We start from the raw sequence: 12,607 nt of genomic DNA, 5'->3' as shown, positions 1-12,607 counted from the left end.
TTGTTGAAAGTCAGCGGAATCTTAAATATTGCTACATTAAAATAGCAGTGCAAAGACATTCAAAGTACCATAATTACAGACTTGTCCCTGACTGTACCAGGCTTATCTCGCTTTAATTCCTGCTGATGCCATGCCCTTCTATTTACCAATTGTCTTTTACAGCTCTCTCACTGAATAAGCAAATGTTGCAACTCTTTGCCCCTGTCTATATAATTGCCTTGAAAGGAGCAGATTTGAGAACCAAGATGGCGGTGTAAGTAGACACACTGCGCCTCCTCGCACAACCAGAATGACAGAAAATCGAACGACAAGGAAGTCCGACACCCAGGAGATAAAAAATAAACATTCATCCAGAGCAGTAGGAGGGGTGGAGATGGGCAGCCAGGGAAGAGAAGACTCAAGTTGCTGTGGCGGGACCGAGACTAGCGGAATGTGGGATGAACGGGGCAGGCAGTCGGACCACTAGCAGACCCTGCGGCCCCACATTCGCACATAGATAAACCGGACAAATGGCGGGGAGCAAAGCAGACCGTGTAACCCAGGGCTCCAGTGCAGGGAAATAAAGCCTCAAACCTCTGAGTGAAAAAACCTGTGGGGGTTGGGGCAGCAGCAGGGGAGACTCCCAGCCTCACAGGAGAGGTTGTTGGAGAGACCCACAGGCACCTGGAGTGTGCACAAGCCCACCCACTCAGGAACCAGCACCAGAGGGGCCCAATTTGATTGTGGGTAGCACAGCGAGTGACTGAAATCCGGTGGAGAGTGGAGCGGGTGCCATTGCTCCCTCTCGGCCCCTCCCCCACATACAGCATCACAGCGCAGCAACCAGCTTTACCTCACCCTGGGGAACACCTAAAGCTCCACCCCTTTAAGTAACAGAATCACCAAGACAAAAAAAAAAAAAAATGGCCCAAATGACAGAAAACTTCAAAGCTCCAGAAATAATTCAACTAAGCAGTGAACAGATAGCCAACCTATCAGATGCATAGTTCAAAACACTGGTAATCAAGAAGCTCACAGAATTGGTTGAAAAAAATGAAGGCCTATGCTAAGAGAGACAGAGGAAAATGTACAAGGAACCAATAGTGATGGGAAGGAAACTGGGACTCAAATCAACTGTGTGGACCAGAAGGAAGAAAGAAACATCCAACCAGAAAAGAATGAAGAAACAAGAATTCAGAAAAATGAGGAGAGGCTTAGGAACCTCCAGGACATCTTGAAACATTCCAACATCCGAATTATAGGGGTGCCAGAAGGAGAAGAGGAAAAACAAAAAACTGAAAACTTATTTGAACAAATAATGAAGGAGAACTTCCCTAATCTGGCAAAGGAAATAGACTTCCAGGAAGTCCAGGAAGCTCAGAGAGTCCCAAAGAAGCTGGACCCAAGGAGGAACACACCAAGGCACATCATCATTACATTACCCAAGATGAAACAGAAGGAGAGAATTTTAGAAGCAGCAAGAGAAAAGGACACAGTTACCTACAAAGGGGTTCCCATAAGACTGTCAGCTGATTTCTCAGAAGAGACCTTACAGGCAAGAAAAGGCTGGAGAGAAGTATTCCAAGTCATGAAAGGCAAGGGCCTACATCCAAGATTACTGTATGCAGCAAAGCTATCATTTAGAATGGAAGGGCAGATAAAGTGCTTCTCAGATAAGGTCAAGTTAAAGAAGTTCATCATCACCAAGCCCTTATTATATGAAATATTAAAGGGACTTATCTAAGAAAAAGAAGATAAAAAATATGAACAGTAAAAATGATGGCAAACTCACAGTTATTAACAACCACATCTAAAACAAAAACAAAAGCAAACTAAGCAAACAACTAGAACAGGAACAGAACCACAGAAATGGAGATCACATGGAGGGTTATCAACAGGGGAGTGGGAGGGGGAGAGGGGGGGAAAGGTACAGAGAATAAGTAGCATAGATGATAGGTGGAAAATAGACAGGGGGAGGGTAAGAATAGTGTAGGAAATGTAGAAGCCAAAGAACTTATAAGTATGACCCATGGACATGAACTATAGGGGGGGATGTGGGAGGGAGGGGGAGGGCAGTATGGGGTGGAGTGGGCGGGGGGGATGGGACAACTGTAATAGCATAATCAATTAATATATTAAAAAAAAGAAAAAAAGGAGAAGATTTGTTCAATGGACTTCAACCCCAAGGCCCTTAGCCATTAGTGCTGGTTCTGCCATATTTGACAACACTTCTAAGGTGTAGAGTATTGGCTAAACATTTCCATTCATCACTTTAGTTCTGCCCTAGATCTAAACCATTACTGTATTTTACCCAACAATAAAAATTAAATTTTAATTAAACCATACATGATTGGAAAGAAATGGAGGTTCTCTTAAGACCTCTTTAGCATGATTATTATTCTTTGGGTGTTGGTAATACCAGAATGTGCTAATTTTCATCTTTTCTTATGTCATTCTAGAATGCATTAAACAATCTTCATATTCTGTTAACAGTAAATGTGATTGTTACATTACTCTCTCCATATTTATATCTATATATAATATTAATACAAAATATAGTGGCATTTCTGAACTACCTATGCTGTTTTGGTTTTAAAGATTAAGTACTTGTTCTAAGTTATTTTTTAAATTTTAATCTCTGCCTTTGCTGGTGTGGCTTAGTGGATTGAGCACTGGCCTGCAAACCAAAGCGTCACCAGTTCGATTCCCAGTCAGAGCACTTGCCTGGGTTATAGGCCAGTAAGGGTCATGTGAGAGGCAACCACACATTGATGTTTCTGTCTAAAGATAAATAAAATCTAAAAAAAAATAATTTCTTTTCTTTATAAAACTGCTTTTTTAAAAAATTGAAATTTGATTTTTTAATCAGATGCCCTTTGCTCCCCTCAAACTGAATATATTTCAACCTTTTAAATAAGATTCTCATAGCTGCCTACTTCATTTTTTTAGTTTTTCAATAAAATAAATGGCACTGCTGTTAGTGAAACACACTATCCACACCCATTGTATACTCTTCATCTTAAAAAGCGTTTTGCATGTTTTTGAAAAGTCTGTGCTATTTTCACTTGAACAGAAGTTCTGTGCTTGATTTCATATCAGAAATGCTGGGTTCTTTAAGATGAGTGTTAAATTAAGCTTTTTATTCCCTCTTTAGTTAGAGTTCTTTGTTTAGTTTCTTCATTTATTTTTAGGATTACTCTCTCTCCCCCCCACCCCCATTGTTTGAGTTATTTGGGGTTGGTTATCACTGTTTCACAATGCAGAACATAATGGTTCCACACAAAGTATCTCGCAGTGCAAAAGCAGTGGGGAGAAGGGTGCTTCTGCAGCTTTGTGTCTGTGGCATAGAAGCCTGGTAGTGACTGAAACTCTCTTGTTATAAGTATCACCATTGAGTGTGTCTCAGAGTCTTTAGAAAATCTGACCATTTGCCAACGGTCTTTTACAGACTTCAAAATGAGAGACTTCATACTGACAGCAGGTAATTGCCATAGTGTGTTCCAAATGATGCTAGAGTTTACAAACATACAGTGATACTGGGTAATGATTTCCAAGGAACATATTACACACTCACAGGACCCTAGGATGCATTTTGTAACAAGGACGACAGATAATTGTAAGTTTTAGGTATGAAGGCAGTTTGGGAAAGCAGTTTTTATCTCCATTGTAAGTTACATTAAACATATAACAAAAATATGTCATGCAATTGAACAGAAATCATTTTGTTATACAAATTATTAATCTATATTTGTTAAAAGGCAAACTGGGATATTTTTAAGAGTTTATGTGAGCAAAAATCAATTTGGGCAGTATCCCATCTAGCATACAGAAAGGATCTCCAAGCAGCTGTACAAAATGAGCCTTTTATAAGCAGAAGGGAGTGGAAACAAGGCAATTATACTTAGGTTAAAAAGCATGTTGGTTATTAAAAGGTTACTTTCCTTTAGGGAATGGCGTAGATGTCAGGCAGACTAGTGCTGATCTGGTAATTCCTGAATGACTGGTTTAACTACTGGAGGGCTAAAGTCTGTTTGGCGACATGGGACTTAGCATACACATATTCATTTTGGGCATGGCACCCCTTTGATCAGACTCTCAGCCTAAATGGCAGACCTGATCAAAGATTTAAGGCATTAGCACTACTCCCCAGTTACAGCTTTGGAGGTCTTGTAGTTTTTGCAAAGTCTCTGTGGTATTCACAGGTCACAGCTTAAGGTTTACATTCCTTAAACTGGTCATTCTCTTCGCATCTTATGTGCTATTCTTAATGAGATCATTTGCTTGGTGATTAGCAACTGCAAACATGCATTTGAAGCCTTTGAGAGAATACAGTGCATCAGGGAGATTACTATGGCTATTATAAACCAGATCATCCCCAATATGTGCGCTTTGGAGCCATGGTCCCTAAGGCCCAAACCAATCAGAATCAAAGATGTTGGAGAAAGACTCCAGTGAAGGTGTCACTTTCTTTTTTATTATTATTATTTTATTGTTATTTAATTAAAAATGTCTGCATTTTTTCTCCCCCCCACACACCAGCCAAACCCACCTCCCTCCCTTGCTTCCACCATCCCCCTTGGTTTTGTCCCTGTGTCCTTTATAGTAGTTTAGGAAAACCCTCCTCCCTGCTGTCCCCTCCCCTCTCCCCTCTGGCTATTGTTAGATTGTTCTTAATTTCAATGTCTCTGGTTATATTTTGTTTGCTTTTTTCTTTTGTTGGTTATGTTCCAGTTAAAGATGAGATCATATGGTATTTGTCCCTCACCGCCTGGCTTATTTCACTTAGCATAGTGCTCTCCAGTTCCAACCATGCTGTTGCAAAGGGTATAAGCTCCTTCTTTCTCTCTGCTGCATAGAATTCCATTGTGTAAATGCACCATAGTTTTTTGATCCATTCATTTACTGATGGGCACTTAGGTTGCTTCCAGCACTTGGTATTGTAAATTGTGCTGCTATGAATATTGGGGTTCATAGGTTCTTTTGGATTGGTATTTCAGGGGTTTTAACCAGTGGGCTTGTTTTGTGATCTTACAGAGCTGAGCCTTAACTTTCCCACAGCAAAGACATCTCATTCTTTCAGCTAAAAGAGAATCAAAGACTATCCTATTATCAAAACAACCTTTCTGAGAGAGCCTCGGGATTTTTGTTGGGAAGCTACTGCTTTAGCAGCAGATTCTGCAGTATTTTCAAGAATTAAGAGAGGGTCCTGATTGTAGCCTCATTGCACTTACTGCTGCTAGCCAAGGGAGTAGGGATTTGCCACAGAACAAATTTTGAATCGTGAATGCTTCCTGGCATCTCCCTTTTGAGTCTGTGACAGCCATGAAGGCCAGTAAAATGGGAGTGTCTGTAGACTCCAAAGGAGGTTTTATTCTGATTAAACCTCCTCTGCCTTGTGTCACTTTCTTTGTAGAGGCTGGAAGCAAAGTTCCCCTGGTTCAGGATTGTTAACGAGAGGCAGGGAAATAGAACCCTGGGGCTAGAGGACCTGATACCATACAGTGGAGGCGACTTGTGTTTCAAGAATCATAACATTTGTGAGTAGACTGGTGTGTTTCAGCAATCAAATTATGAGAATTTTGTTTACCAGTAATGAACTTTTAACTGGGTCTTAAAGACGTAGACCAAACCTAATCAAAGAGACAATAGAATGTCTTTTTTTCTCAATTACTGGAATCTATAGATAATTTAATTAAAGAAAACATTTTTGAATGCCGAAACTCTCAGGGCAGTGGTTAAGAGCACAATGTCTGAAGTCACCTCTGCCAAGTTCACTCTGAGTAAACCACTAAACCCCTCCAAAACCAAGCTTCCCCAGGAAGGTGGGCCCAAGCTGCTTTGCCTCAAAGATCCATGAGCCGTCTCCAAATCATGGAATATAATGCAGTTATTTAAGATCTTCACAATTGTTATTAATAATTTAGTCATTAAAAATTAATGTCTTTTTATTTTAATGAAATCAATAATCTTGTTTTCCAGAGTCAGACTTATGAAAGCAACATATATTTTATTCCTTTAGTGAGTAAACATTTCTGAAAGTAGGTTCCTGTTCTTGTGAGACATAGTTATTGTATATCTTGGAATTTATCTTGGACTGCTCATCCTTATATCTTTGTTTCCTCTTTCTTCCATTTGTTTATGTATCTCTGTTCTTGTAGCTTACCTTCTCTCTCATCACTTATTTGAGCTCTCTTTTAATATTGTATTAGCGTTACCTCTGTGGTTTCTCAAACCCTGGCTGTACAATTAAGCCAGTTTTACAATTCTTTTACATTTTTGATTTATAAGATAATTTCTCAAGGACATAAACTGGTTACATATATGAGTGCAACCTTATGCCCTGTATGTAGTTTAAAATAAGTGATAAAGTGTAATTTTAAGAAGATTAGGTAAATGCATGCTCAAAAATGCACATACTTTTGTTATGTTCTTGCCACCTGACTGAATCAGTATTTAAAATTAACATGGATGGATTTCACTTGCTTCCAATACATGATCAGTTGAGCCAAAGAATTCATAAGCAACACCCAACGTTACTTGGCTGAACTTTGAAGGATGTACACAGACACACCAAAATACACATACACACATACACTCAGTGGCACTCACCAGTTTTAGTTCTACTGTAGCACCTCATCTGTGACAGTTGAACAGCAAACAAGTCAGTTCTGCCGTACTTACTTGTCTGGTCTACATAAAATTCTCTAGCAGGTTAGAAAAATAAGTCTCTACTTGCTAGTTTAAAAATACATGGAAACAGGAAATTTACTTATTTTTCTCATGCTTGACTATCTCTAAAAGTTATAAACATACTAATAGAGAATTAATGCTATCATTGGCTCCTCGCAATTCAAAGAGGTAAATTGCTGCCCCAATTTATTAATAAGGCTGTTTGTGCTTAGAGAAAACTGAAGTTGCTTGTCTAACATCACAAAACATCTGGAATATGGAGGAGTTAGGGCTTGAACTTCAGATTTGTGATGCCACAGCCCTTTTGTCTAACTACAGTGCATCAGAGTCTGTATTCTTGACTCGTACTAGGAGGTGAAATACTGTGAAAACAACACCTTTAATCTGCATTTAGAAAAAGGTTTATATTAAATTGTTTTATATATAACTTGAGATTTTTGGTTTATAAAAAAATGTGGTCAGGGGAGGATGATCTCTAAACTTCTCTGCCCAGCTATGTAGGCATCAGCACTGGTTTGACCTTTTCTCACGGTCAGCCATAGCCACTCCCTTATCCTCCTTCCTGTTACTCCATGCTGACGACATGAGAAGATATTACTCGTGTCAGGCATATTTTTGGACATAGCTACATTGATCGAGGGGGTACTTGGGGTACTTGATCTCTTTGAGTAAATCCATTTGAGCTCACACTGCTTCTCTGCTCTTTCAATTTGAAATGAACTTTATCTTTTTATAACTACTTTGCTGGAATAAATGCAAAATAACAAAGGATGATTAATGAAGAAAAATAAAATCACAATCGTTTCAGATTGAATTTTGTGGTGTCCTATTTCTGAGGGGAGAGACCTGAAAAACCGATGATGTATTTGATTTTCTCTCTCCAAACATATATACTTTAAACCCTGAATATTCAGAAAAAAATTTATTTGCCAGAATTTAAAATATATTACAAAATATGTATGCTTTTACATCATAAGTGGTTATAACTTAAAAATTTATTTAAAAAGAAAAATATATACAACTGCCCAACAAAATGTACTTTTAATATTTTGTATTTTCTTTCAATTGTTTTACCTTTGCATCTGAATTCTACACAGGTTGTGTCCACAATATACACAGTACTTTATATCCTGCTAAACATTTTATCATAAATACGTTCTCATTTTGTCATGGAATTCTCATGTCACATTAATACGTGTATTAGTGATCTATTGAGTCATTGAATGTGATTTTCCTAGCTCTTCTTCATCCATCGAACATTTAAGTTAACAACTTTTTACTGTTATCCCAGTCCTAGAAACCATCTTTGGACTATAGCTTCAGGCTGTTTCCCCGACAGTGGATTGCTTGGGCAAAAAAATTGTTCATATGTAGGGTAAATAAACAAGTTGTCCCAATGTTTTTCCAAAGGCATTGTATAGTTTAGAATGCCAGCAGTGATATTCAAGAGTGCTATTTTTACGACATCCCTGCCAGTATTGTACATAAGCTGTTTTCCAAATGTTTGTGACTTTAAAAACTGATAAACGGTACCTCGTCATATTGGTTTTGTGCTTCCACTTAAATTTAGAGTGAAGAAGGAGCTCCACAGGAAGGAATTCTGGAAGACATGCCCGGGGATCCGGACAATGAGACTTATGAAATGCCTTCTGAGGTAAAGTTTATATACATAAAACTCCAAAATTGAAGTTTGGGAGTTTAAGTTAGGTCTTTATAATAAGCAGTACCAAAATCTGTCCCTCACAGATTTCCTGTGCATTTCCCCATAGTGAGAATGACTTACACCCTAGACGAACAAGTTGGCCAACTCCAACATACGTTCTATGTGGACAACTTGCAAGCTAAAAATGGCTTTTACATTTGGGAAGGGTTGTTAAAAAAGGAAAGGCAGCAGCAGCAACAGAAACCATATGTGTCCTATACCCTAAAATACCCACTAACTGGCCCTTTACAGAAAAAGCTTGCCAACTTGCATTAAAGAATTATTTTATTAGAACTTTTACATTCTGAAATAAATTCCAAAATGGGAAGCTAGAGAAATCAACTAAATGCCAAAAGAAAGTAATTATTATTTGTCATACATTTCCAGTGAGATGTTTGCATAGTAAAAAAGTCAACCAAAAAATCATACAGTAGAAAGATGATAAATGATGATTTATGACAACTGATACAATTCAGTATGGTATTTTAAACAGTATGATTTGATTAATTTTATTTTAATCTGAAAATAAAATTTCTTTAGTAGGAAGTGTATCAGAAGGGAAATTGGAAAATACTTTTAGATGAATGAAACTGACTCAAAACAGAAAGTCTGAAAAGATACATAACAAGGTAAAGTGACTGAATTATTATTTAAAAGCTACCCAAAAAGGAAATTTCAGGACCAGATGACTTCACTGGTGAATTCTGCTAAACATCTAATGAATAATTATAGTAACACCAATTAATTACAATGAATACTAATTAAATTCTCTTCCAAAAAATAGACAAGGGAGAATACCCCAACTAACTCCATGAGGATAATATTACCGTGATACCAAAACTGATGTCATAAAAAAAGAAAATGTGTTACCACTTCACTAGAAATTGAGTTCAAGTGTGTTTGTACTTAGGTTATACATTATTCTTTATGGCATCATTACAAGGCATGTCGCTAGTAACCCCATTTATGAAACTTGAAATTCAATCGTTTCCTTACCTAGCTAGCTTTTACCAATGTGTTGGGGCCCTTTAATGCATGGCACAGTGCTTGACACTACAGAAGATGCAAATAAGAATAACTGATAGTACAGGACATAGGGGAATACATTCTAGTAGGTTTGCTAAAGACAAATACAAATTCATTTCTTCACTTATTTCTCATGATTTTTTTAATAAACATTAACTGTCTTCTCTGTACCAGTTATCACAGAAGCAAAAATATACAAATTAGACACAAAAGTGTAAGAGGTTAAAGGGTCTGTTTAGATCGATCGGGAGAAGTTTTACAGAGGAGGTGGTGCTGAGCGGGTGGGAGGAGCTGGGAGGTATGATGGGCCAAAGTGAAGAGAGGACATTCTAGCACAAGCGTGCCTCAGCAGCGAAGGCACGCGTGTCTGAGAATCTGTGTCTGAGGAAGAGTGAGTAATTACATAGGAGTCAAGCGTAGGCAACAGAGAGAATAGTGACAGTTTACAGCTGCAGCAGAGTACTTACTAGAATCTTTTCATTTAAATTTGTACTTTGTTGAGACAGCAGCTTGAGTTATTAAAGGTATGTGTTTTATTTTAAGCAGGATCCCAATATCATTAGAGTTATTCTTTAGAAGGACTGATCTGAACACTTTAGTTAAGGCCATTATTATTTTTATTGTGATGTTATCCACATACTGTATGGCTGGGCTGGGTGGGGGAGAATTCTTTGGAAGAAATAATTGAAGCCATGCATGGGAGAGTAAAAGGAGAGAAAACATAACTAGCTTTTAAATGTTTAGTTTCCTTCTAATAATTAGAGCATCTTAGCTTGAAAGAGGCATTACAGGCTGCTTGATCTGATTCTCACATTTTACAGTTTAAGGAAACTGATAGATAAGCCAATTAATTTGTCCTGCAAGACTAGGTCATACGGTCATTAAATGGCACATGTAAAAGTAGAATCCAGATACCCTGACCACCAGCATAATTCACTTTTATATTTGACAGGCAGACAAAACTATCAAAAATTATATTGGATGTAGCAGAATAGTCCCAGAACTGTTATGAGTATGACCTGTATTCAAAGCGGCAAGCCACACCCTATCTCATTCACCCTGAATCCTTCATTATGATTCATGATCCTTCATACTAACTTTGTGTGTCGTCTTTCTGATTTCTCTAATATCAGGAAGGGTATCAAGACTATGAACCTGAAGCCTAAGAAAGATCTTCGCTCCCAGTTTCTTGAGGTCTGCGGACAGATGTTCCATCCTGTACAAGAGCTCAATTCCAACATGCCCAGTCATTTTCCCAAAGTTTTTACCATGTATTTTGAAGTCTTCCATCAGCAGTGACCGAAGTATCTGCACCTGACCGCACTGAGCATTCCGGTGCTTGCCTCTCACTCAAGTGAATGTGAGGTAGCAGGTCCTTGTGTGCTGTGTGAGTATTGTGGCTTCAAGTATAAAATGTTAAAACAAATAAAAACACCTAAGTGACTACCACTTATTCCTAAATCCTCACTATTTTTTTGTTGCTCTTGTTGAGAAGTTGTGACTTACTAGCATATATTATAAGATTGTAAGATTTTTAGGTGTCTTTTAATGATTCTGTCTAAGAATAATGATGTATTGTGAAATCTGTTAATATACATAATACTTAAAAACATGTGAGCATGAAACTATGCACCTATACATATTAACTATGAAATTTCACTGTTTTGTGATGTGTTTTATTAATTTGTGTTTGTATATAAATGGTGAAAATTAAAATAAAATGTTATCTCATTACCAAAATCTTATTTTTATTCCATCTCACTTTAATAAAATCATGCTTATAAACAACAATTAACTTAATATGAAGTCACTGACAGGCATTTGAAAGAGGAGATGTTTTAGAGCTATTCAACAGATGAGAAAGAACACTAATCTTTTACTCCAGAGATAACCAGAAGCAATGCTGCCTCAAGCGTGTTCTGAGGTGCACTGGCGCCGTGAGGGGCTAGACTGAAGAAGTCGTTTCTATGGAAGGATGAATGTAGAATAGGATTTTTACCACATCCCCTTTAGATATTCATTAAAGGCTCTGAGGGAATGAACGTAACTTTGTTTAACCCAAAATTTTCTTTCCTTTTTTTATTTAATAAAGATCTCTGGGAACTACTTGAGAAATGTTAATTCTCCAGATTTATAAAAATCTCATAGACCCTTTTAAATTCTGCTAAATTTATGAATTCCAGCTTTAGAAAATGTTTTTTCTGTGTAGGAAAGATCCATTAACTCCTATAGGTGGTGACAGTAAACTTGAGAGTGAAAACTATACGTAAGTTAGCTAAAAACCTGTTTGGTTTTTTATTTTAATTATTCAGGAAAAAACATCATACTCACTTTTAAAAGTAGTTAGATCAATAGAAAAGAATCAGGGAGCCCAGAGATAAAATCCTCTCTTATATGGGCAATTAATCTGTGACGGAGGAAGCAAGGATACGCAATGGGGGTAAAGGTGGTCTCTTCAGTAAGTGGTGTTGGCAAAACTAAACAGATATGTGCAAAAAAATAAAACCAGACAACTTTCTTATACTACATACAAAAATAAACTCAAAATGGATTAAAAACTTAAATGTTAGATGGAAGCCATAAAACTTCTAGAAGAAAACATAGGCAGTAAACTTTGACATTGCTTTTAGCAGTATCTTCCTGGATATGTCTCCCTGAGTGAGGGAAACCAAAAAAATAACAAATGGGACTACATCAGACTAAAAAGATTTTGCATAACAAAGGAAACCATCAACAAAACAAAATGACAACCTACTGAATGAGTGAAGATATTTTTGAACAATATATTCAGTCAAAGTTAATGTGCAAAATGTATAAAGAACTCATACAACACCACCAAAAAAGACAAAAAAGAAAAAGAAACACCAAACACTCCAAATACAAAACTGGAAGAGGACCTGAACAGACTTCTTGCCCAAGAGAGTATACGGATGGCCAACGGACTTGCATAAAGATGCTCAACATCATTAATCATCAGGGAAATGCAAATTAAAACCACAAGAAGATATCACCCCACACCAGTCAGCATGGCCATCATCAATAAATAGACAAACAGCAAGGCTGGTGAGAATGTGGAGAAAAGGGAAGCCTCATGCACTATTGGTAGGATTGTAAATTAGAGGATCCATTATAGAAAACAGTATGGAGATTCCTCAAAAAGATTAAAACTTGAGCTGCCATATTATCCAGGAATCCCACTTTTGGGTATTT

The 12,607-nt window shown here is 37.5% G+C and overlaps 1 protein-coding gene across 8 annotated transcripts in view; it reads left to right on the top strand.

Moving 5' to 3' along the window:
• Positions 1–10,884, top strand: part of SNCA (synuclein alpha) — a 123,866-nt gene extending 112,982 nt beyond the window's left edge. For all 8 annotated transcript variants that reach the window (XM_024574788.4, XM_024574789.3, XM_024574784.4 and 5 more), the window contains exons 5-6: positions 8,240–8,323; positions 10,531–10,884. In XM_024574788.4, coding sequence (XP_024430556.1) covers positions 8,240–8,323; positions 10,531–10,563 — 117 coding nt within the window. In that variant the 3' untranslated portion in view covers positions 10,564–10,884. The remainder of the gene's footprint in view (positions 1–8,239; positions 8,324–10,530) is intronic.
• Positions 10,885–12,607: the final 1,723 nt, after the last annotated feature.

This window comes from Desmodus rotundus, chromosome 4 (genome assembly GCF_022682495.2).
Source record: "Desmodus rotundus isolate HL8 chromosome 4, HLdesRot8A.1, whole genome shotgun sequence".
NCBI classification, from domain to species: domain Eukaryota; kingdom Metazoa; phylum Chordata; class Mammalia; order Chiroptera; family Phyllostomidae; genus Desmodus; species Desmodus rotundus.
Note: the sequence above shows the minus strand (reverse complement) of the source record. Positions and strands in the feature narration are given on the sequence as shown.